Consider the following 27,411-nt stretch of genomic DNA (forward strand, 5'->3'; position numbering starts at 1 on the left):
TTTTAAAGCTTTTTTTGAATTCAAGAATGGGTCTGAAATGATCAAGTAATTCCTGAGTTTTACACTCTTAGTTATTTAATATTTTATTCTCCTTTAAAAAATTAAAAGCACCCATAAAAGTATGCATAAATGAAACAAATGATGAAAAGAAAGATGATTCTTTTTTTTGTATTTGAAAGGTTTCTGCGTGAATATTTCTAGTCCAAAAATTGGATTTTCATTTGTATCATAAGTTTGTTTATATTATGTTATAAATTAATGAATGTCATTGTAATTGAGTAAATTCAGACAAATGTGGAATGAATCCTAAGATGTAAGCATATTTTTCTAATTAATTTTCTATAAATAGTGTTATGGTATAGTCAAAAGGTGATATGTAGTTAAGTATTTCTGAGTGAAAAGTAATTCTCTTTGACTAATGATGACCACTAATCCATGTTGTTTTTCACCCGCCAGATGTAGCAGTTGGTGCTTTTCGGTCTGATTCTGTGGTGTTGCTAAGGTAAGGTTGATACATTTCACTGCTTAATGACAATTGGGCTTAACTGTAAAGGATGGGAGTCAATTTTGAAAAATCAGCAGTGGTGGTGACCTCATAATGCTCCTTTTGGTATTCTGAGATTTAATTGTTGAACCTCAGGATACTTTTCTCACCTTACATAGATATAGTTAATGTAATCAGAAAAAGTCAATATTTTTAGAAATTTATGTGAAAATTCCTCTTGATTTAGTCATGGAAATTTAATTGAGTTTATGTGCACATACTCTTAATAAAGCAGTTTCATGAAATTACTTGGTCAATGGAAACTGACAAAGCAAATGCAATTCTTTTCCTAAGGAAAAATAATTCTGTAATTAATATTACTAATTTCATTTCCTCCTTAGAACAAGACCTGTACTGATTGTTGAAGCTTCTTTAAAGCATCCTGAGTCAGTAAATAGAACAAATCTTAACTGTTCTGAAAATGGAGTGCCTTCTGTGTGCGTGGAGCTAACACTCTGTTTCTCATACAAGGGCAAAGCAGTTCCAGGTTATATTGGTAAGGGGGCCCTTAGAAAATAATAAAGTATGTGCTTTACTCATCAATCTCACAATCACCTTTTGAGCCCTCACTGTTTCACCATGGAGGGCTGCTTTGGCGGGGAGAGAGCAGTCACCTGGTAGCACACCCTTCTTCCCCATCTTTCGGATCCTCTCGTTATTCTACCTGATGAGTGGGGCACATTGAGAGGCTCCAGTTGTTTAGAGGTTGTAATAAGAAGCAAGTCAAGAGTATCACTTGATGTATTATTTAAAGTGAACTAACTGAACTTAATATGTAAGTGCCCTTTAGAATAGAAAGATCACCACAGCTCTTCCTCTCTCTTACTGGGCTCCTTAAAGCCTGGTGTTGGCTTAAGTTGGACACGTAGGAAGAGAGAAGGTTTTTATCTTTATGTCCTGTCCAGTTTGAGTAATTGAAGAAGGATATCTGAGGTCTACATCCTGATTCTAATTTTCACAAGTACCACACATATGTTAAGGATTTATCATGACTCTCAGCAACTGATCACTCATGCCCATTTTTCTATATATAGGTAATTCTCAGTTTTCCGCTTTGCAGAGAGTAGCGTTGATATGGCTTACGCAAAATTGTGGTTAATCCCAAATCATAAATATGTGACTCCATAAGTATATTTTACCAACAAGTTAATATTCCTAATTATGTCGTATTTAAGCTAATATGAGAGTAAGTACTAATAGCCTAGGGTAGAGGAGAAGCATACCTGGGTTTATCACTTGGACCTGAGTAATTCACAAAGTTCAAGAGCTCCACAAGGGCTCTCAAGAGTTGAATGTATTCACAACCCTGCAGGCTGTTATCATCTAAACATCATGAAGGGCAAGGAATACTGAGCTGAGCTATAGATAATGTAACAGATGTCCCAGTCTGAATTAGCCTGTGAAGAGAAGTACAGAATGAGCCCAGCATCTCTACTTGCGGTCATTTTTTATAGCATTCTGCAAAGTCCTGGCTAGAGATGCAGTGATAGGACTGCAGGCAAAACCTTCATCTGGTACTTGATTGGAAAAGTGGCAATGTAAGGGCGTGACACCAGTAACACAGGAACACAGAGAAGCTGATGGATTATCTGAAAGATACTTGTTAAATCCATAGGATTATTTCCCTTTATGTAAAATCACTGTTGTACCACCAATTCATTGTGACCAGGTATTTTTTAATTGGTTGAAAACAAAAATATGAAATTCATAGTCACAGCATTGTTACAAAAACATTCCTTACAGTTGTTGTAAAATAACTCCTGGGGAGAAATAATTCACATTAAGCATGTTAAATAAAAAGAAGATTGACAGATGTATTTGAAATTTGTGGAGTAGTATAGGCTTTATACTTAGATTTCCTTGAAATAAGTAGACAGCATCCTTCTAGAAGAGTTAGTTATTCCTAAAATGTAAATGAATTCCTCAGGAATTATATATATTCTTCAAAATATCACTTAATGAATTATTGGTCCTGTATGAGTGACAAATCAGCAAACAATCAGATTGAGTTTATTTTGCAAAGATCCCTTTTACATTCTGGATAAGATCTGGCTTGGAATTTTCCTGGTTGCTTGTAAATTTTCCTTATCTTTTTGCTTTTTGAAGATCATTAGCAGATAGATTATTTACTATGTCAGATTTTAAATAAGTTCTGAACTGCCAAAATATTTATTTAGAGAATGCCTGCCTATATTTGTTTTTGTTTTTTTTTAATAAGTCAGCACTCAAAGTTCAACTAGAAACCAATAAAAACATAAAGGATACTAATCAGGGCCTAGGGCTGGAAAAGATGTCTTTGAGTAAACTGTTTATAAAGGTTTGAATTTTGAATCATGTGTTCACTTTACATTAAAAAAAAAATCAATGAGTAAATCAAAAGAAAAATATCAACCTCCCAAATTGGAAACAAATGGAAATAAATGAACCTAACACCATATGAAATTAATTATATAACCACACAAGATAGAAATATCGCAAGTGACATTTGAGCACATTACCCTGCCTGTACTTCTTTAGTCAAATGTTCTAAGGACAAAAAGGACTCCCAAGAAATGTGAAACTTTACTTAGGACTTTTATTATTAGTAACAATTTTGGTATTGTTGTTTTGGAACATTTATACATAGGAGGATTTAGCAAATAACTAAAGAATTTAATATTGTAAAAAATAGAAACCTAAAGTTTATAAATTTTTTCTTTATAAAAATAACTTTTGAAATTTATATTTTTAAGTTGTTTCCTCTGTCATGTTTCAGGTTACTTTTTAAAAGCTATTTAATGAAGCTATTTCCAATATTCTCTGTAACTTTGACTATTATCACTTCAAAAATAAGAAACTTTGTAAATGCTTTTGGATAATTATTTGTATTAATGGCAGTTCTCTCTGCATTTTTGCAGTCCTGTACTACAACATGAGTTTGGATGTAAACAGAAAGGCGGAGTCTCCATCGAGGTTTTACTTTTCTTCTAATGGAACACCTGATATGGTCACAGGAAGGATGAATGTATCAAGCACGGTAGCTAGCTGTAGCACACGTCAAGCATTTATGCGGGTAATGTAAACTAGTTCTTATTAATGAACATGTAAACTTCAATATTATCAGTATAGTAAAAGTCTTAGTGCATTGGTATCTTTTTATAAAATATAGTTAAACACAAGTGTCACCTCCTTCTGAACTAGCTGACCTCTTACTCCAGATTCAAAATGCTCCCTAACCTATAACCTGTGTAATTCAAAGACTGTATTTTGCATCTTCTTTGTTGTACATTTATTTCATTTGACTGCATCACTAGTTTAAAAGATTTGCCTTTGCCTTTCTACACTTGTCTAGAAATGTACATATTGAATAGCTCTGAGGAGTCTGAGATCCATTCCTGGGTTGGGATTTTGGGGGAAAGCATGGGGAAGGGGAGACAGAAGGTGAGGAAGTTGGTATGTTTTTCATGTGACTTTTAACCAAGCAGAATTCGACATGACTGTTTTTAGACTGTGCTCTTGTTCCCGTGCCAGCAGTGTCGGTGACGTCAGTGGGGACGCGTGCAGTTGTAGCGGGGTAGGGATCAGCTGTGGGCCAGGACGGCAGCTCTCAGGGTGGTTTGGGGTAGGTCCTGCCAAAGCACTGCCGACTTCATGTTTCTTTTATTAAAACACTCGTTCCCAAACTAATCATCATGTTCCTTGCATTGGTCAAGTTTTATCATATGATGCAGTGCCAGGTCTTTTTCATTAGGGAACACCATACTTCACCAGAATATCTATTGTCACAAAAAAGGCCAAACTATTCCCAGGAGCCCTCTCTGGGATTTAAAATAGTAGCCTCTGCTTAGAACTTAATTTTCCCTTAGATACTTATTCCAAGTAAAGGCAAACAAGCATCAGGGCTCCAACACGCTGTTAAATGCTAAGAGCACTAATCCCTATGTGATTTCTTCATTCCCCTTAACAGTTTTTATTGTTGTACTAGAATAAAGCTATCAGGCGGTTGAGAACCAAAAGTGTATAATGATATTAATATAACTATCATGTATATGGTAGAGATTAAAGAGGTTCTTTTTCTTTTAAATTTTACATAGTTGTGATTTTACTTAGGTTGGTTAATTTGAGAGACTAACACTGAGGCCATTTTAAAGACAATAAAAAGGCCAACATTAGACATTCACAAAGAAACATATTGTGTTGAATTTGTATAAGTAGCGGTAAATTGATCTGATTTATTTAGGCTTATGTTTCTTGGCATTGTTCCCATGAGTGAGTATTCATCAACGTCATAATTGTACACTTTCCTTGGAATAAATTTGTAGTAGAAGTGACGTATAAGCAGAGGTTCCTGTCTTTGTTGCTTACGTACTTGTAAGTGTTACCATGGTATCAATGGTAGTAAGGCTACAAGCCACTGACTTTGGGCTGTATTGTCAATGTCAAACAAAAATATTTAGCTCTGGGGTTGGCACATAGTAAGGATTAAAAAAATGTTTCTTTGAGGTGGAAGGCACACTCTGAGGTGATGCAGGTCCTGAAAGCCCCATGTTGGGTGCCAGCTGAGGTGACGCGGATCCTGAAGGTCCCTGTTCAGGCGCCAGCTGAGGCGGAAGGCAGACTCTGTCACACCGATTGCACTCTGGGTCGTCACGGGTGGGGAAATAAAATAAGTCCTCCCAGACACTTTTCTTGGTCTACCAGGGAAAGGGGTGGCACTTCCCTCTAGTGGAGAAGGCCCTGAGTCCCTGTGTCCAATGGCTTTTTTTGAAAGGTTTATCAGTGGAGGCTAGGTGGTAGGCATGTACAGGTGATCTCATTACATCAGTATGTTAATGTTTACAGAGAATAGATAATGTTTTGAAGAAAACAAATGGCAGGAGCACACCGATTTACATGGGTCCGAGAGGAGACGAGTAAACCTAAGAGCGTAAACATAAGAGCGGAAAAAGGGTTTAGGGTCAGGGTCTGTGAATAATGTAAATGTCCTTCCCAGCATGAGCCAATTATAGCTTTTGAGGGGAAAACAAAGCGTGCTTCAAGGAATTTACTTCTAGGCCTGATTTCCCCTGGGAACTGCCCGATCCAGTTTAGGGCTGTCTCCAGTACTGTTTCAAACCTGAGCCAGGCGAGGGAAACAAGAGCTGCACCCAAGAGATAAGGAGACTTCTTTCAGATAGAATGAGGACCCCGGCCATATCAAAGCCAAGGGGTGAGGATCTTTTGCCCTTTCTTCGTGTCCCCCAAGTTCTTCTCTAATGCCCATGTGGCTGTGCCTATCTTAGGTTGCCCCTGCCATCGAGAGGTCCTACCCATCATTGACTAACCAGCCATCCTCCAGGGCCAAGCAGGGTGAAGTGAGGGAGGCAGGGGCTGGACCCCTGCCAGGGGGAGAGGTTTTGTCTCCTCAGTGGTCTATTTTCCCAAGGTCTCCTTGCTTAGCTCCAGCCTTGGGGCCCTCTTGCCTGTCAACAAGGCTACAGTTCTTGAAACCAGACGGGATGGTTCCCAGCATTTCTTCCAATATTTTTCCCCCCTTCCTAAATTACCTTGCTTTTGTTTGGGAGATTTTAAAGCTCAGACATAGAAAGGTAAAAGACTACTATACTCCTCTCTCAACAAACCCAGGGAGGGTGTAAGAACCATAGAAGCAGCTTCCCCAAACTTGAGTTGTATCCTGGATAGCCATTATTTAGGAAAGCATGGGAATGTAGTGAGTGCATTTCCCACCCCCACCAGCTTGGTACCCAAGGGAAGGCTTTCAGAAACATTAACACTGCTGTGCTTCTGTAGCCTGAGAGAATTAAGGAGCAACCTGAATTCTGTTGTCTTCCTACTGATAGAGAAAAAGAAGATAGACACTGGTCAAGAAGACTGGGTTATTCCTTTGTTCTGTAAAACGTGTCCAATGTCAGCAGTGTTAATATATATAGGCATTCTACCTTGACACCCATTACAATGAAATGAAGTGTTGCTTGTTAGTTACCGACTCAGGCCCACAGACCCCTCCCTCAGAGGATTCCTGGCCTGCTAGTTAGGCACGCTTTCCTTGTATAGTTGTTTGCATTGACTATACCAAGTCAGCTCCACTTATCTACTCAATTAATTAAGTAGTTATTTATTGAGTTATAAATGTGTGCTGGTTCTGTTTGAGACACTTGCAATCATCAAATGAAACAGAATGATTTACTCCCCTCATGGAGCTTATATTCTTATGAGGGTGAGACAGACCATAACATGATCAAAATGTAAATTATACAGTATTTTAGAAAAGATATAGGTGATGGGAAAAGGAAAAAAGAGGGCAGACTTAAAACAAATTGTGCAGTTTTATGAAAAAAGTGAAGAATGTAATTTTAAATAGATCTCATTCAGAAGGTGACATTTGAGCAAAGACTTGAAGGAAGTGAGGAAGTCACTGTGTAGACATGTAAGACAATTGTTCTCAATGTTAGCATGTAACAACAGCATCATCTGGAAAGTGTGTTAAAATACAACTTGCTAGATTAAGTGAGGCCTGAGAATTTGCATTTCTACTAAGTTTTCCAGAAGGTGCTGTTGATGCTGACTTGGGAATCAGACTTTGAGGATCCCTGATCTAGGAGAAGAACATTACAGAAAGAAGAATTAGGTAAAAATGTCTCAAGGCAAAAATGTGCCTGGTTGTTTTAGGGAACAATGGGGAGGCACGGATGGCTGGAAAAGTGAGCTATGGAGAGAGCAGTGGACAAAGAGACCATATGAGACCTTGACTTTTTATCTGAATGAAATGAGGATCTAGTGCACTCAGTAATAAAAGGAATACACTAACTGCTGTCCTGAGACTAGACAGTAAGGGACCAAGGGTTGACACAGAGAGAATGCAGTAATAACCCAGGTGTGAGTTGATGGCTTTGTCAAAGGTGGTGGCAATGGATATGGTAAGAGATAGTCGAAGAAAGATCCTCCTACACAACTTGCTGGCAGATGGGATGCCTGGCATTTGAGAAGGAGACTCTGAGATGACTCTGAGGTCTTCAGCCCACGCAACTGTAATAATGTAGTTTTTATCACTTGAGATAATGTGCAAGAGAAACAATTTTGGGGTAGAAAATTCTGGAGTTCAGTGTGGACCTGCTGAGCTGGAGATACCTGTTTTGCTTTCAAGTGTAAATATCAATTAAACCTGTATATACTCATCTGGTGTTGGGGAGAGGCATAGAACTGGAAATATAGCCTAATGCAGCATTGGAATAAAGATGGTTTTTAAAGCCCTATGGACAGCTGAGATCACCCCAGGAGAGAAGGTGAAGGTCTGCACACTGGGATGCTACAATATGAAGTGATTAGGGAGAAGAAAAGGTTGCAGAGGAGATGAGAAGGACTAATCAGTAAGGAAGGAAGAAAAGAGCTTGTGGCATTCTGGAAGTGAAGTGAATAAAGTGGAGCAGAAGAGGAGGACATGATGATATTTTTAGTGGTGCTGTTTGGTCAAATCGATGAGAGCTGAGAACAGACCACTGGGTTTAACAATGCAGAGGCTATCGCTGATCACGGCAACAGCATTTCAGAGGAGCAGAAAAAAGGAGAGGAAAGATTATTCTTTCACAAAGTTTTGCTCCACCTGGGCCAAAGAAATGTGGTTGGGAGTCAGTAGCTAGCATGAGAAGTAGAATGAAAAGTTCTTTTTTAAAAAATAGAAATATCATGTTTTTACAATGATAGGAGTGTGCCAATAGAGTGAAAAATTTATAATATAGGTAAGAGGAGAAAACAGTTGGAGCAAAATTCTTGAAAAAGCAAGTGGGATGGGATTAATTGTACAGATGAAAAGATTGGTTCGAGGTGGGCACATATTGCAGTTCATCTGTGTGGGTTGGTAGACCTCTGTAGACGTGGCAAGGACTGTGTAAGTTCTCTTCTGATTGCTTTCATATTCTCAAGTAAAGTAAGAAGCAAAGTCATTAGCTTGAGTAGGGATGGGGTGAGTGGTATTTGGCATTTAGGAAAGAGATATGATACAGTCTTTTGGGAGAGTGGGAAAGTAAGGAAGCACAATATGGTTGTAAGAGGGCATTAGAATCCAACTTGTACTCATGATCATAAAGATTAGTCAGAGAGTTTTGGGTTTTTCCAGTTACATTCAACCTTACAGGTGAAGGTAGATGAACGGTAATGATTAACCAAGGCCATGGTTTGCCAAGGGAATGGCGCAAACAAATGGGGCAGAGAGTCAAGGGAGTATGCAGGGGAGAGCTCATCATAAAGTTTAAGAAGGGTATGGAGATGGAAGGACATCAGGAGGGTGAAGGACAGAGGAAAAAAGTTAAATTGAAAGTTCCAGTGGGATCAGCAAATTTTTTGAATTGATATTAAAGGGACTAAGCTGGAAAGAACCATCAATATTACATGTAACCGTCATTAGGGACCTGAAGTTGAGGAAAAGATTGAATTTTACTTTCATTCCTGCTCACAGTTCCTTGGTTATCGCACATGAATGGAAGTCTTTAAACCTGCTTGTATTTACAAAACCCATCACATTCTTTGACAGTAGAGAATTTAGCTATTAAAAAACTCAAATCTCATCGTAAAAGTTGGGCTTTTATTAAATCTTTTTCTTTTAATCACACATTATCTAGTGTCATACATTGGATTTTGGAATATAGGAGACATTTTAAACAACCTAATAAGCATCATATGTCTCCAGCATGGATATTTTTTGATGTGTTATTTTTCTGAGACTGTATAATCATTTATCTGGCTGGTAAGCACATCAGTTGTCTCAGGTCTCCTTAATCTAATCGTAATTAAAACAATTATTGCATGGGATTGTTTTATGTGAATGGTCGAAATTTGTTCCTCAAAAAATAGAAAGGAAGCCAGAAATTGTTTATTTTTTTTCCTTACAGAACTCCATTGTATTTAAGTGGCTTATAATTATGCCAAGCTTTAATTTTTTGCTATTAGAGCAATAAAATTTTTAGATTTTACTAAAGTAGAACCTAGAATTTAGAGTTTGAGAGTTTATAAGAGGTTTCTGTGATATGAGAAGTGATTCATTTTTATACCTTATACTGTTTTATCTACTGAAATTCTCTTCTAGTAGACATCACTTTTCCCTTAATGAAAATGTTTCCTCACCCATGTAAGCATATGAAAGTGAATTTTTATCTTCGTTGTGTTCAAATACACAACTTCATTAGATCTTAGAGGTTTCTTTGAACAACATCTTAGGACCAGGGATAACTTTGAGGAGGTTTTCATTTGGAGAAACCCAGCTGACAGTTGGTAGCAGTTTTTAGACATCTTGGAGCAGCCATGCTAGTGAGATGTCCCTTGAGGTTTCTCTAGATGCCATTTCTGGGTTGAACTTGATAGAATCTCTGCATCAGAATATTCACTGAGGCTTGAGAAGAGAAAGAGGGTGCTAGGTTGGGATAACAAATGAAGTAACAGGATTCCCTTCCTGCCTACAATATTTTCAATGAAAGCTAAAAGTATCTAGCTTAGTCATCAAACCAGGAATGTCTATTGGTACTCAGCGGTCCAGTGAGTACAGTGGCCTTAGCATGTTGTCTGGTAATCATGAAATCAACCTGCCTACCTGCTTAGTGAATTAATTCATTCCATTCTTTCTCTTGGTTTTCCTAATTTCTGGGTTTTAAATTTCTGAAATAAAGGAATTTAATTTTGTTATATAGCTCTTCGGATCATTTCTAAAACCAATCTTTTTCAATAATAACGTCAAGAAAATGAATATTTGATTAGCAAATATACTTTATTTTTATTTTTTATTTGTATATTTTATATTTAATTTGCTTATATAAATACACAGTTTAGTACAGTGCCATTTGCTCCAAAGCAGTTATATATGAATCACAGCACAGTATGGACCAATCCATATATGTTGAAAGTTTTAAGTGCAAGTACACTACATGACTGTACTGACATTATGGTATTCTAGAAGTTAATTGATTACCTCAACATATGTTAATTCTTTGTTAGATTGCAAGGTCTTTGAAGATGGCATGTTTTCTTTTGCATATTTATATTGTTCTTAGAACTGAAACATTACATAAGACAGAAAATAAATGAATATTTAATCAATTTATGGATAACATCTTCTCGATGCTCTTAAAGAAATCTGTAAGGAAAAATCTGAGCATGTTCTATTGATACAGTGGTTATGGCACCTGTCCTGGGGTGTTCTGTTTTCTTGGGAAATTGTAGTACTAGATGTTAGTTCTCCACTTCCTGATCCAAGTGTACTAGAAAAAGTGATTATAATTACATATAGTTATGCCAGCTTAGGTTACAGTCTATGACTCAGACCTTTTCCCTCCCCAACCCGTTTCCTGCATTGGTACTAGAGGAGCATTTCAAAACTCAAACCTGATCATATTTCTTGCTCAAAATTCTTCTGTGTAAGAACCTTCCCTTCCTCTTCAAATGTAGAGTAGGTGGCCCCCTTCTTCTGTACTTGTGTGTGAACACATCACACACTCATCTCCCACACTATATGTGTGGATTTATGGGTTATAGACTGTGACTTAGGTACTGGCTTTCAGTTGTATGTCCCCAAAGCCTGCCTTGTAAACGGTAGATCCATCAATGGATACCATCAAATGTTTATACCTCAATATCATTTTTCATTCATTAATATTTTATAAATATTTCTGGTTCTACCCTTTAAATTCCTTCACTACATAAATACAATAGGAGGCATGGGCCTACAGTCTAGTTTTCAAGTTGGCCATAAATATAAATTTTCATGAAAGTCAAACAAGAAGGCAGACTTTGTATAATTTCAGGCCTGTGCTTATTTGTATGCTGTGAGTGTCCTATGTTATGTAACTGTCCATAAAAATGTGGCATGGAATCTTCATTACTTTTTAATATAAATAGCACATGCTCATACAGATTAAAAATTTTAGGCAAATCTACTTTTTTCCTCCCAATACTTAATTAGTCACTTTAAGACATTTTTTGATATTATAGCACGTGTCCTTAGGTGGAGCTGTTAAAGTTAAATAAGTGTGAATATCTGTCAAATACAGTTCTTGCAAGAGTGCACGTACATTTTATATACTGTGAGAGAAGCATAATTAATAGCTAATTAGGATAATGAAAGTAATATACACCAGATGTAGAGAAGACCTTGTGGAAAATTAGTATGAATTAGATAACATGTGATTTGGTCAAAGCAAGCTTGTTGAGAAGAATTAAAACAGTGGACATGTGGAGGGACAATCAGTGGCTGTCTAGCTCTTACACCTAGGGGATAATTTAATCAAGTTTGCTATTGTAATATTCAGGGCTTCAAGCTGTTCCATTTTCACAAGTTGATAACTTGGGATTTGGGCCTTGATTTGCAGCATTCCTATATGGTCAAGTTTTCATATTGAGATGATCACTTATCAAGTAATTTAATACAATCATCTCCATGAATAAGATTGGAAAAGTAGTAAGAGATGTTGAGTACTTTGATTCATGCTCCAAATCTTCCAGGGACCACTTAATTAATACAAGTCTAATACTTGTTATATAACTCATTTTCTTTTCAATGTTCATTGGTTGGCAGTAGTCTAATTTTCTTTTCTTTTTTTTTTAGTACCATCCAAATGTTTACCAGAATATCCTATTATAAGAAACTGAAATTCAGTAATTCCTTGTTGGCTTATACAGCTACATTTTGAGAGCAACATGCACATAATAATGTCTTACATCTACTGAAAACTTAATGACAGATATTGTGTTAATAAGTGTTTTATGTACATCATACTATTGAATCTTTACAACAATAAAGTATAGATGTATTTATTATCATTATTCTCATTTTCAGATAAGGTAGCTGAACCATAGATAAAGTAATTTGCCTGAGGTTGCATGGATAGTAAGTGGTAATATTTGAACCCCAGTCATCTCCCTCCAGATCACTTGCTTTTCACCTCTGCATACCTGTATTGATAATGTTGTGACTGATAAGAAAGAAGAAATATTACATCCTTTTTTATAATTACATAAAGACATAGAATAGATGTAGTCTTTTGTGTGACATGTCATCTTTATTTTACTTCATTGATGGTATCAAGTTACTGCAGATGTAGGTAGCACAGCAATAATCTATATGAGAGGTATTTTTTCTATCCATTAGAGATTATTAATTTTGGGGTTTTTTTCTTTTACGCAGTAATGTTTAAGCCATATTACAATCCTGAGGTGTCTATAGATTAATAGAAACCTGGCCCACTGACATTACTCACTAGGAGGTTTGTCAGTTACAGATACAAATTAAATGGGGAAAAATTGGGACAATTGTTATAGAATAAACAAGAATAAAAAAATAAATTATTAAGATGTTGAATTTAAAAGAATGTCGTACAAAGTGTAATGGATTCTGAATGGGCTACAATTTCTGTGTAATTGATAAATAAATCCAAGAACTCTTTTTTGTGTGTGAAGTATAAAAATAATAAACCTAGAAAAAAGTTATAAAACAACTAGCAAGAAGATCCAGTAAATAGGATAAAATAGTCAATATACAAAACAAGTAACTTCGCTATATACCATTTATAATGTTAGAAAATAAAATCGGAAGAGGTCCATAAAGGATATGTTTTATACATGAAATCAAATGAATCAAATTGTATCAAAATGTAATAAAAGATTGACTGTGGGGGTCAGGTCAGGAGAGAGCAACAGGGAAAAAGGTGGAACAACTGTAACTGAGCAACAATAAAAAAGTAAAAATAAAAGGAAAATATTTGCTCTCAATTTATTCAATTTTGAGAGATTTTATTTCTATAAGTTTACTAGGGAGAAAATCTTCAATAGAATAAAATTTTCATTAGTACTATGAAATGATTTACAATGAGTTTATAATGAAAATTGCTTATGTTATAATGTCAAGTTATAAAAAGTGTACATAGAAAATACCATGGAAGAAAATATGCCCGGCTGTAGACCTTTATGTATTATTGAATGGTTATAGTTTTTCATTTTTTCTGCTGTTTGTGTTGTTTCCTAAAAACATGTTTTCATAATGTGAAAAAATACACACACTTACTTATTAAAAATAATTTAGATTAAAAGGTAAGAATTTTTTTGACTTCCATGTGTTATGTTGGGCCTTAAGCAGAAAAGGAGGAGCTCTCTATCTTTTTAAATTTACATGCTGCTTTTGATTTTTAATTCATATGGTTTTAAATTTCCTTAGAAAGATGTGCGAGACATCCTCACTCCAGTTAAGATTGAGGCTGCTTACCGCCTTGGGCATCATTACACCGGTAGACAAAGAGCGGAGGAGTTCCCACCACTTCAGCCGATTCTTCAGCAGAAGAAAGAGAAAAACATAATTGAAAAAACAGTAGGACTATTTTCTTTTATTCAAAAATTGTGACATGTAACTTAAAGAATTGTTTTTAGAGATCTTGCATAATTCTGGGGAAATGAACTCTAATTTTTTTAATTTTATGAATTTATTTATATAATATGAGATTTATGGTGTCTTTTTATTTGTTTGTATTCTCTTTAGGATAGTGGACTGAATATTTAAAAATACACATTTAGCCACAGTAGTGGTTTCCCATATAACATAAAATGTTAATTTTCTCTTCTCGATGTCTTGCCAGTGAAGAAAATATATTACTAGAGAGCACTCGTAATAGAAGTGAGTTGCATTCATGAGGTAGTCATCCAGTGTCATCATGTGTGTTCAGTTTGTCTTTCTCTTTCTCATTTTCTGTCTCTTCTCTTCTCATTTTTGTCCCCCTCTCACTCACTGCACCCATGATTCACTCATGTCTTGTTAGTCGAACTCCCTTGCTGGGTTTTACTCATGTATAAACATATGTATTTATGTTACACAAGTTTCTCTTTTTAAATTTAACTGTATGCTATCCAGCCTCATGCCAGGACTAATCGTATTGTGATTCGGATCCCGCATTCTAACCATGAACTATTTTGTCCAGTTTATCCCAAAATATATCGATTTCATTGACAGTGTGTTTATTTCTGGGCGTCCAGTTGTTCAGAACCTTTCTGTTCAAAAACACAAAGACATAGTCAACAGGATGTTTTGTAGTACAATAAAAGCATTTGTTAAAATGTATGCTAATGGCACACAGAATGTGAAAGATAAAAGTGTCATTTAAACATCTAGTTCATTTCCTGTCCCAACAAAACTGCCCCTAAGTGACTTTAAGATATTAGAGCTTACAATCAACACTGTGTAGTCTACAGCCTTAGAGTGAATAAAGATAATAATAACTGAAGAGCAAATTTTCTTTATACCCACATATAAAAATATTTCCGGAAGTCAGTGTTTTTCATCCATTTAACTCTTCAATATCAACTATTTTTAAATGTCTTTTATTGTAAGTGCACAAACGAAAACCTAAGCAATTCGTAGTTATATTAGAATGATTCACATTTTGACTCTTAGAACAACCTATTCTACAAGTAAGAGTGGTAGAAAAAAATCATATTTACTGCCCTGGATGATGTGACTCACTGGATTGAGTATCAGCCTGCACACCAAAGGGTCACTGGTTCGATTCCCAGTCAGGGCACATGCCTGGGTTGTGGGCCAGGTCCCCAGTAGGGGGTGCATGAAAAGCAACCATACATTGCTGTTCCTCTCCTTCTCTTTCTCCCTCCCTTCTCCTTTGTCTAAAAATTAAAAAAATAATAATAATCTTTTAAAAAAGGTCTCTTAAAATTCATATTTACCTAATCATTAGGAAAAGATTTACTCTTTCCTTCCTCTCCCCCAGGTGTCAGCAGTCTATAATCTGACATGCAATTTGACAACACCCCAATTGTTTACAATTCTATGTACCTGGCTTCTTCTCTGACTTTCTAGATTCCTTTCTTTTCTGCATCTCATCTTTCTTCACCTTTACCACTCAGTTTTCTTTTTTTCTCTCTTTCCATTTTTCTTTCCTTTGCCTAGCTTCTAACTCAAGTCTTCTTATATACCTTGTAGTATATCTGGGTCCCATTAAAATGCTCAGAGGTAAATAAATTCTGGAATAAATTCTATGATAGTCTCATTTACTGTTGTTCAATGTGTTCTTCAAGTGAAATTTCTAAATTCCTGCAATTTATTTTCAACATATATAAGACGGCTATCTTATATCTGCAAAATTAACTATCATGCTCCTGTGGAATAAGTGGAATCAAAGCAGCAGAAAATTGAGAGGAGCTTGGCAAAGAACATCTTGGCAGCACGAGTTTTAAATACCTAGATAGGTTACTATCATGGTTCACTTAAAATTTTTTTACAACTATTATGAAAGAGAAAAAAAATCATTTTTCCCACCTCACAAATGTAGGCTTTAAATTTGCCTATTGAATTGCCTATTGAAGAAATTAGTACTTTTAGCCCTGTAATTATTCATCATTTAAGTCTATTAACTCACTGTCACATTGAATTCTTCAAAAAGGGATAAAACAAGGAGTTATTAATTTGATTCATTAATTCTATTTTTCTAATGTATCAAGATCTCATGGTCTTTAAAAAAATACATCTACTAATTGAACTAAAAAATAAAATACTGTCATATTTTATTTCCAGATAAAGTTTGCACGGTTTTGTGCCCATGAAAATTGTTCTGCTGATTTACAGGTTTCTGCAAAAATTGGATTTTTGAAGTAAGTGTAGTTTACTCTTTGTTATTCATCAAGATGGGGTAATTGGGGGGGTGTGTGGGTTTCAGAGAAAAAAGGACTAAGAACTAATACTTGGGGGTTAGCAGCATTTAAAGAACTGAAAACGAATAACATTCTACTGAGAGAGATTAAGTGATCTGTACATCATTCATATGAGTGTGCACTTAAAGGTTGCTGCTTTTTGAAAGAATGAGAATATGAGCACCAACGATTTATGAAGCATGTTTTAATCTTTCCCTGGTAACTGAAAAGATATTTCAGTATTTAACTGTGACTTCGGTCATCATCGTTAGAGTTGTAGTTGTGTTATAGACATTTGTCAGGGCTTCTTATGAGAGTTTTGATGGCAAAATGAGCTAACCTTCACTACATAACGCTTAGTTTGTCACCAAGAAAAATGGTCACATAATTCAGGCTGATGTATAAAACAAAGAAATTCCTCAGTGTTTATGACACATTTGAAAGAGAATAAACCATCTTATTCTTCTGAATTCACAGAAGGGGAAACAGTAAAAAGAACATATATGTCATTGTGCTTAGAAAAGTGCCTAGCTTATTGTGAACACTAGTTAAATGTTGATGGCTGCTATTATTTTATTATGGGAAATAAACCATTGTAATTTTGTCATGTGTAGATCCCCTATATGGCAATTGTTTTGCATACGAGAGGGAAGATGTGGAAATGAGGACTAGAGGGATGGAATGCACAGTTCAGGGAGAGGGGTGACTGTGTACAGGAAAATGAAAGAAGGAGGCACCAGCGACAGGCCAGGGAAATGGGAGACTATCCTGGGAGTGAGGCCACAAATGAGCAAGTTTAAACTGGGGCATGTTGAATTTGGTGGGACTTCTGACTGTAGCTTTCCAGTTGAAAATCTAGTTCAGGATTACTGGGGAATCCCTGCACGGTGAAATGTGCATTTTACAGAGGAAAAGTACTGAACATTAACACTTGAGGGGAACCGTTTTATTTAAAGAGCTTCAGAAAAATAGGGAGTCCCTGTAGGAAGCTGAAGAGGGAGAAGAGAAGAACTGAGTGAAGTGCGAAATAGCCAATATAAAAAAGAGAGACTTCATATTATAAAACTTTGTAGAGAATCAAGGTAGCATAATGACTGAGGAGAGGTCATGGGAGTTGACATTTAAAATGTGACTTGTGAGTAAAAAAAGGATGTCAGTGGCAGATTTTAAGACAGAGATCTCAGTGCAGTCGGAGCCGGATGACAGCATAAGTGCTTAAGAGAAGCAAATATCCTGGGAACAAGAGGGTTTATCACATGTTATTTATTTAATAATGCAAAGGTAGGGGAAAGAATCAATTGGAGAAAAAATTTTTCACTTAAATCCAGGGGACATGTTTCATCCCTCTTTGAACTGTCCTCTGAAGCATTCGACAGCTTCGCACTCCTTCTATTGAGTGTGTTTTTGCTTCAGTCCCCAGCGTGCCGTCGTACCCTCTTCTCTTGCTGTAGCCCTTCTTCCTCTGTTGTCTTTGGAGGATCCTTATTTTGGTTCTGTTGACTTTCCAAATGGTTTTCTTACCCCTTTGTGACACTCCCCATTTTTTTTTTTTGAATTCTGCCTACAACTGTGCCCTCACCTGGCCTGCCTACACTGCCAGTGCCCAAATCAGCATCTCCAAGTTCCGCATCCACACATCCTGTTGTTTATTGGACTAGTTACCAAAACCAACAACCTGGAGCTCAGTCTGAATTCTTCTCCCTTTCTTATCCCTGACATTCAATGAATTACTAGGTTCTATAATATACCCACCTAAATGTCTTTTTTGTGACCACCATGATTCTCTGTCTCTACCACTATTGCTGTAAACCAGGCATTCAGTATTCCACCTAGATCACCAAACTTCCCTGCTTTCTGGCTACTGGACTCTTACTTTGCATTGTTCTAATTCCTCTACCATGATGTTTCCAGAAGGAGTTTTAACGCAGACACCTCTGATAACCGGGCTTCAGTGGCTCATTCTAACCTTAAAACTCTGAACTCCTTAGCGTTCTTTCTCACCAGTTCTACTGATAGCAGACTACTTACAGTTGCTTGGCCACACCATGCTTTCCTAAGCCTCTCTATTGTTTCATTTCTTCATTTCACTTCTCCAACTTATCTACTTGATTAACTTTTATTTATCTTGTAAAGGCCAGGTGTTTCCTAGGTGAAGTCCCTTTTGTCTCCAGGTACATAAACCTCTCCCCTCAGCCCCCGGCACTTGCACTCACTGCCATTCTCATCTGTCTGCACACCATCCTGTAAGCCGCTTCAAGGCAGGGCCCTGTTGTTTCATTTTTGTGTTGCCAGTGCCAAAAACAGTGTCTGGAACACTGCTGGTGACTAAAAGATGTCTGCTGAGACTGGAACAAGGTTCTAAAGAAAACAGCACATAATGGGATTGGACTCAGGTGGAGGAGTTAGCCTTAGAAAGAAATTAAAATGGTCCTTTATCTTGAGCTAAGCAGCTATGAAAAAAATGCTTGACATTGATTAAGAAATTCAGTGTGGAAAGAAATAAAATGTAGAGAATTCATGGATTGTCAGGACATAAAAGCAGGTTCATATATGGAAAGTGAGGTCCTTTAGGATGAGCTTAGGCACTTGAAAGTCATGGAGAAAGAATCAAAATAGTTATGTTGAATGGGATAGGAAGTCAACTAGGAATGAGTAAAAAGGTTGACAAACAGTGTTGAGTACCCTGCTGGGTGGGATCACATATGGCAGAGAATAAATTAATTTTTTTCACTTAGGCAATGCCAGTATAGCCTTGAGCATCCACTGTTGAGGGCCAAGAAGCCCTAACCTATTTGATTAATAATTGGACTTTATACTTAAATTATCCAGATTGGCTCCTCAGCTAGTCCAAAAACAGTGACTGCTAACTATTTTGTATCCCAGCTAGTAGTAATGTAGAGCCTTTGTTGATATATTAGTTGAAAAGTTTACAACCTCCCTATTCGTGCATTTATTTTCTTTCTAAAATGCTTAGTTTTCTTGGTGGTTTTGCTCTCAGGAGCCTTTGATAAGTAAAGGTGTTTGAGGGAAAGCTTATCTGAGCTACAAATACGTAGTGTTTTTATTTTCTTAAGTCAGAAATTCCCACTGTGACCTTTGTCATCTTTCATTGCAACCCCACTGGCCTGTGAGAAAAGGGGACATTGAAATTGGCACAAAAACATGACTAAGAATGCTTCTTTTCTGAATAATGAAAATACATCTTCCTGAATTAAGACATTGAATTACTTGACTTACTATTTTTCTTCATTACATATTTTCTTGCAGTAAGCTATTACATTGTCTACTTTGCATTTTTAATTTGAAGTGATACTATTTCTTGTCATCTAAATATCAAGTCCGTGATGATTTTAAATGGCAGGCAACTGAGGGTAAGGCAGTGTTTCTCTGGGTGCGGCCGACCTCTGAGTCAGTTTCACGAGAGTCACCTGGAATCTTGATAGGAATGCAGGTTCCTAGTTCCCAGAGCATCCAAATTGGAAGCTATGGGGACCAGGCCAGGAATGTTTATTATGAAAAGGGCTCCATGGGTTTCTTATTATACTAAAACCTGAGAACAAGGGTGGTCGTGGTTAAGAGTTTCAGTTTTGAAATGAAACTAACCCAGTTCAAGTTCTGTATCTGCCCTTTACTAAATGTGTGACCTTTTTAGAGAAGCCTTTGAACTCCTGTAAACCTATTTTGTTTTTGATAAGGAGGTAAAATAGTACTTACTTTATAAAAGGTGTTTTAAAGATAAAATGCAATAATGTAGGCTGAGTGCATGGCACAAAACCTACACATGAAACTCTGATAAAAGTTGTTATTTTGATAAATTATGGTTGGGGATATTTATAGATCATGGTAAAAAAAACCCCAACTTTTTAGTTTGGCCCTAAAATGAAATATTGCCAATAAATTCTAAACATTTTCTGTATACGTACTAGCTATTTGTCCACAGTGTGTCTCTTTACATCCCCCAAATGCCACTGCCTGTGACTGGGTTGGCAGTTTTAAGTTTTACGAGATTTGAAGCAGCATGAATGCCAGTGCAAAATGTAAACCCCACACCTTTTGCATCAATTTGAGAAGTTACAGGTGATTTCTACGAGGGAAATGATAACTTATTTCTGGAATTCTCTAATGAAAACTGTTCTGATCAATTTTTTAGGCCCACAGTGAAGGACTCTGACAAAGTGCTTTGCATTTTTAGTCAATTATACTCTATCAGACAAATATGTGCCTGCCTCACATAGGTGTCCTCTCTCTTCCCTGTCATTATAGGCAAATTGTGACCATATGTTCTAGTATTCTCTCACCCATAACTCCACTGGAGCTAATGGTATTTATGTGCCCAGAGCTACAAACTGGCTTTAGGTAAATGCATTTACTCAGTAAAGAACATGAATTTCTGAAGACTGCAATATAATGGACTGCCAAAAGCAAACTAAACAGTGCTTACACACTTGTCTCATGTTTTGATTAAGCTGAGGTTTTCTTCTGAATGTCTAAGTTCTCAGGAGAATAAATTATATTCAAATGGACTTACATGGCGAAAGGAAGATGAACAAATATGCCTCTATCAAGAGTACAAATATAATAGCAGGTGTTAGTCATTACACAGATAGTTTGAAATCTAGTTCTGAGCCATGCTTCCGGGGTGGGAGATATAGGCTGTTCCTGAACCATTGTTTGTACATCAGTTAGGGATGCCTTTAACTCCAAGTAACAAAATACCTGACCAATAGTAACTTAAACAACAAAGGGATTTAATTATATAGCATACTACTCAGTCTATATGAGGCAGTAGGAGGTTTAGTGGGCACCTACCTAAATCTGTCCAGTTCTCTTGGTTTTCCCCTACGCTTACTAGAAGGCTGCAAGAAAAAAGGGGGCAACAGCAAAATTCTGTGTCCTCTTGCTGCCTCTCCAGGAAGGCCAATGCCCTAGCAGACCTCTTATGCTGATTAACCAGACTTGTATCACACACTCGCCCCTGAACCCCTCATGGCTGAAGAAGAATGACTGCAGTCATGGTGATCATACTAGATCGATCATAATTCATTTCCTGAACTAAGACCTTGTCTTCTGCAGTATCAGTGGAGCGCTGCCCACTGCTTCAATAATCCATGGTTCTGTTAGCAGCTCAAAAGGGCGATCACTATGAAGTAGACAGCAAGCAATTGTCGGTGGCAGCCACTATTCTGTTAGCCCTTCAAAGGGCTAGCCGAGCCAAATTGTCCATATATAAAATGCAGATAGTAGGAATATACAGGCTGGGCAAACGTAGGTTAACAGTCATTCCTATGGAAAAAGACATGCAGGTTAATATCATTACCATAGCTTTATTAACTCTGTGTTTTGTGTACTTGCAACTGTAAACCTCCTTTGCCCACCACCATGTGCCCCACTGATCTCAGAGACGTTGGGTAGGATGAATTACAAGCCTCGTACACTAAAACATGCTATTCCTAGTTCAGTGTTCCCATCCGCACTGCTCTGCTATGCTCCTCTAGGTGACAATGAGTTTGCCTTTATTCAGTAAAATCTTAAGTGTCAAGGAACTGACAGATTGCAATCGACAAGAATTTTCCAGTATTTTCCCCCCTTCAGTCAGTAGTAAAATAAATAAATAAATACTTTACTTGGGTTTGCAAGCCACTTGCTGCAGGCAACATTTTGTCAAATAAGTGACTCGTGTATCTTGACACAGGTGCATATCAGCTTACATTATATTTTATTCTGGCATCTTTAAAGAAAGCTATGAAGCACTAATTTAGGTTATCAAGGCAAAGTACATTGATTATACTGAGGCTTGGGGAGCATTTCTTGCAAAATAAAACACTATCACTCATTCAAGGAAAACGTAAAGACTTCGTGGAAAAATACATGATTTTTCTATTTTTTCCTCATTCACTTATTAAGTTATGTTTCTGTATGTCCCCAGTACCTTTGTTTAAATTACGTGGATTCTAGGCTGTTTTGTAAATTTCAAGCCTGCATTATGCATGCTTTAACGAAGAATGAACTATGATTCCTGGGGAAAGCTCTGGCTCGGCCTTGTCGCACTTCCAGATGTGCACCTGGTCCTTTATTATGTCTCATGTAACAAGCTGTTGGGTTTCTTTCTGGCGGCACCCTGTTAATGAACCAAGATACAGTAAGATGTATATATTTTTTAAAAGAGTAGAATTGTAATTATGATTATGTGGCGAAACAGCTTAAAAATGGAAAATAAACCAAGAGTCTAGCAGCTGAAATGTGAACATTGTGTTTCCCTTTAATTTGCTGTTGTCTTGGAACCTGGCTGTTTATGCGATGCTTTCACCTTCTGTTGCTTGTCTAAGTGCCAGCTTCTTTCCCAAAGGTGTTCAGTGACTAATGTTTTTGGTTACATGCCAGAATATTTTATAAATGTCTATTTCTAGGCAGCTCTTCTACAAGTCTTAATTAAGCTTTAATGTCAAGCCGAAGTTTACTTTTAGAACCTCCTAGGTTCCTTTCGTTGTAACATGATTATGGAACAGTAGGGGGAACACAGGACAGCGATGTTCCTGCACATTTCTTCGCTGCCGTTTCACACGGTGCCACTGAGCAGGTGCGTACTTATGTGACACAGAGGTTTACTACACAGGAATGAGTAAATCACAGCCATTCCCTAAAGCTGACTCAAATTTTTCCACCCTGAAATGATAGCCATGGGTGAGGGACTGCTTTGCAAGTTGTTACATATCCTTCCTGAAACATCCTACTTCTCACACCCGGGGATCAAAAGATAGAGAGACTGCATATGGACCTGTTATTCATTCCTTTCTCCTTGATGTCTCAGTCACCAGCCACGGAATCGTGAGGACAGGAGAATCATTTTGTTATGCTGTATCCTGAGCTGTTTGAAATGAGCCTCTATTGTCAGAAGAATACAGAATAGATTTTAAATATAGTAATATTATTTTGTATGCTTATTTTGAAACTGATTATACTTATCCAACAGATTGCTCTATGGCCGAAGCTGGCAAACTTTTTCCATAAAAAGCCAGATAGTAAATATTTTAGGCTTTGCGGGGCAGAACTGTCTCTCTCAACTACTCACCTCTGCTGGCGTCCGTCGTATAAAAGTGGCCGCAGATGAATGAGTGTGGCTGCGCGCCACTGAACCTTTATTTACAAAACCAGGCAGAGGTCTGAATTGGGCCTTCCAGCAGCAGTGTTTGAACCCCTACTCTGTGGTATGCTTGCTTTTTACATGACAATTCGGAAGTACTTGTTTGTGTTTGGTTATTTTAATATAGTTCTTTATATCAATACTGTTACTTAAGTAGAGCTTGTTAGTATAATGTAAGCTGGCTGCTAAAATAAGCCAAAATTTAGAGATTTTAAGGGATTAACCCTAGGTTAAAAAAACCGTAAGGGTCTGTTTGTAGGCAGTCCTAACAGAATTACGTGTATTAACAAATGGCTGGACTAGTTCCAGACAGACCTCGTATATATTTTTGAACACCATGTTGATAGGGCCTGAGAAAACAGGATAACCATGACCCAGCATCTTCTCTCCAGGAGAACTTAGTGTTAAGAAAAACCATGCAATGTGAAAACATTGCACTATATGGGTGCCTGGTGTGCTTACGGTGAGAGAGTGTGCTTATGGTGAGAGAGAAGCTACACCTCACTCCTGTTAGGGGGGGCTGCTGCGTGAAGGGGGTAAGCAATAAGTATTAGATAGAAGAACTCCTAAGACTTGAAGAAGTTAGCCAGATGCATGAAGAGGGAAGATGCAAAAAGTAGAGGGGTAGCTTGAAGTAAGATATGAAACACCATGGTGTGTTTGGACAACTCTGTAGGTAAGTATGGCTAAAACAAAGAAATGAGTGGGGCAATGGAAAGCCGGGCAGGGGCCAGCCCTGGAAGGCCTCACGTGCCATGCCAAGGAACTGGAAGTCCATTATGAATGCCCCGGAAGATACTAAGCAGTCATGTGATGTCATCAAGTTTGCTTTCTGGAAAGTGACTCTCTTTTGTTGTGTGAAACTGGATTGGAGAAGGAGGACTTGAGAAATCAATTAAGGCTGCAATTCAAGTTAACTAAGGTTCAAATGTGAAACTTTTGGAACTTTTTTGAATTTTATTTTTCAATTACAGTTGACATCAATATTATTTTATATTCATTTCAGGTGTACAGCATAGTGGTTATACGGCCATAATTTACAAAGTGATTCCCCCTGATATTTCATAAAAAAACAAATCAGACCTTTACTATTAAAACAAATTTTAACCTTTATTCAGCTCACCATTAATCAGCAGAATAGTAGCAAAAAGCAAAAAGCAACATGCCTTTGCTACTCCCATGCAAAAATGATTCACTGCCCTGGGTTCCCAGGTCCCTTCTTTCATAACTGTTTCCCATGTATTTATAATATTTGTTTACATTTCTTTAAAAGCTTCACTGTGTAAGCTCTACAAAGGTGGGGTTTAGGAAAAACACCTTTTTTTATGTCAGGAAGTAATGATCATAGTACATCATTTATTATACATGATCTGTCACAATTATACTCAATTTGTAATTCATGAATCTTTAAGTAATCCTTAAAAACAAATTTTGAAACTTGCTTTTAAATTGTCCTTAAATACCATTTGTCTTAAATTATTTCACAATTAACTATTAAATGCTTACTATGTGTTTAACATTTCCAGAAAGAATTTATTTAAACACTAACCTTGTATATGGATATTGATTAGAATGTACAAAGTAAACATTATTAAGCTTCCTAAACTCTAAAGTGCAAGGTGAATATTTTATTTACCTTTCATCTCACATTTTGCTTTGGGTCACATCCTTCTCTGGTTGACCCACTCTTTCTAAATTCTTTGATATCTATGACTACCTGTCTCGGAGGAAAGCTTGTAGAATCATGCGGTAACAAAAGTTTTCTTTAGCATTTAGCTCTTATAACTCTCTAGTTGATCGAGAGAATGGGCTGTGTAGGCAAAGAGATTTGCACTTGCTTTGAGACTTTAGAACATTCTAGTTGTGAGAGACCTTGGATAAGTTTTTTAAGCCTGAGTTTCCTCATATATAAAATGTGTTGTTCTGAGGATTCCATGGAATGGCATGAACCAAATCTTCACTGAATAGCAGTTACTATTGTAGATGAGGTGACTGAGGCTTAAAAATGTTAAATAAGCCCTCCGCCCAGGAGAACCAGGCCCGGAGCCAGAGCTTGATATCACACACGTGTCTGGATTTGCAGCAGTCTTCTCCTTCCAGTTCACAGCACGGCAAAGCATTTCTTCAAGCTGTTAATTCGGTCCCATTATTGATAGAGGTGACCAACCTGACTTAAGAAATGAATTCAATGCTAACAGATTTTAGTTGGATTCCCTTGCTGGGGATAGTCATGCTCACTGCCACCAAAACATCTATTTTGGTGGAAATACTCTCAGTTCCCTTTTTCCTCCAGTTCCCCCATTGGCCCGCTATGGTTTGGGCAGCAGCTAGTTTAATGTCTTTTCAAAAATAAAGAAAAAGAAAGAAAAGATACTTTGTTTTTAGAAAAATATTGGAAAGTAATAAGGAAAATGTTAAAATTATAGAAGCAAGCAGTTAAGCAGGAAAGAAGTATAACAGAAAGCAGACTAGTTTAAGTAATTAAAAATCTTTTCTCAGGTTAATAGCCGACCAAATATATCTGAAATATGGGAAATGGAGCTCTTTTAAAAATAGATTTGCATCTACTTTCATGTATCCCTTTCCCTCTGGTTGTTTTTTTCAAATTAATATTTTTATATTAGAGATAAATAAATGGAGAGAATTTTTATTTCCCAAATAAGAACTAAGTAATATTACTTAATTTTTAGGCCACATGAAAATAAAACCTACCTCGCTGTTGGAAGTATGAAGACATTAATGTTGAATGTGTCCTTGTTTAATGCTGGAGATGATGCATATGAAACAACCTTGCATATCCAACTGCCCACTGGTCTTCACTTCATTAAGATTTTAGATCTGGTAAGTATTGAAAACCACAACAGCATGATACTACATAATATTTTACTTAATTTTTTAAAAATGTAAATGGTATAATTCACTTCATCAAACTGAGGTCTAAATATCTGAGGCTTCTTTAAACGTATCTCTTGGGCTTCTGGTGATTTTGGGACTCCTTCCATGCTCCTGATTGAAACGACAAGTTCCTTGGGATCTGACTGAAGTCGAAAGAGTCAGCCTCCTTTTTACAAGACACAGTGGTCCAGTTATCTAAGCGAACTGCTTGGGTGCTGCTGCTGCTCTCACTAGTGCATCTTTCTGGCGCCTGATGCTGCTCCCTTTGGTTGGGTCCCTGCACGAGCGATGCTGGTCCTTCCTGCTGGGCTCCCAGTTACCGCTCTGCATTTGCAGTTCATACGCCTAGTCTTGTTCCCAAAGGACCCCCAGCATGCTAGGACCAGCAATCCACAAATCCAAAATCCTCGTGCTAGACAGATTGTAGGCAGGTTTCTCCTTCCCTGGAAGGGTTTGAGGCACCTGGAGACCTTTTCTTACCACCGTGCCTCAGTCATGAGCACTTAAATCCACCAGCGGGGTAGTAATAAGGTTGAATTTCAAAGACAAAAGACTCAACTGTTTCTCTGTTTCTTAGCAAATTTATCGAGATCTCATCCAGAGACTATTTCCTCAGATGAAGGGCATTTAGTAGAGAGGCCTTTGACCTTTCACAAAAATCTATTACTACCTTTCTCTAGCAGGGTTGTCCAACCTTTTGATGTCTCTGGGCCACACATTAAATACCACAAACACTAACAAAACTGATGAACAAAAAAAAGGTTTTAAGTAAATTTACAGTTTTGTGTTGGGCCATATTCATAGCCATCCTGGGCCTGCATGTGGCCTGCGGGCCATGGGTTGGACACCCTTCGAGTATTAAAAGCCTATTTAAGATAGTAAGAGGGAAAACTCAAGTATTCAAGGAAATAAATATCTATACAAATACACACAGGGCTATTTATTTCCCTGAAATATTAGAATACACGTGTATGTATACTATTGTGATTTTAGTTATCGCAATTATAAACAACGTATTCTCACATCCCACACAGAAGAGGGATGTGAAACATAGACATTATGAATTCCTTGCCTCATGATTTTGCGAGGAACTGGGCCTTGAATTAAATGGGTGATACACAAACATGGGTGAAAGGCACAAGCCCAGAAATTATTCTGTGGAGAATTTACATGAATATGAGAA

General features: G+C 37.1%; 1 protein-coding gene across 2 annotated transcripts in view; it reads left to right on the plus strand.

Moving 5' to 3' along the window:
* The window catches only part of ITGA4 (integrin subunit alpha 4), a 74,579-nt gene that overhangs the window by 35,136 nt on the left and 12,032 nt on the right, over window positions 1–27,411 (plus strand). For both annotated transcript variants that reach the window (XM_054562358.1, XM_054562359.1), the window contains 6 exons: window positions 457–502; window positions 886–1,040; window positions 3,442–3,596; window positions 13,716–13,865; window positions 16,077–16,153; window positions 26,024–26,174. In XM_054562358.1, the coding sequence (XP_054418333.1) occupies window positions 457–502; window positions 886–1,040; window positions 3,442–3,596; window positions 13,716–13,865; window positions 16,077–16,153; window positions 26,024–26,174 (734 nt within the window). The remainder of the gene's footprint in view (window positions 1–456; window positions 503–885; window positions 1,041–3,441; window positions 3,597–13,715; window positions 13,866–16,076; window positions 16,154–26,023; window positions 26,175–27,411) is intronic.

This window comes from Pteronotus mesoamericanus, unplaced genomic scaffold, assembly GCF_021234165.1.
Source record: "Pteronotus mesoamericanus isolate MK-2021 breed Mesoamerican mustached bat unplaced genomic scaffold, CSHL_Meso_final scaffold_651, whole genome shotgun sequence".
NCBI lineage: Eukaryota > Metazoa > Chordata > Mammalia > Chiroptera > Mormoopidae > Pteronotus > Pteronotus mesoamericanus.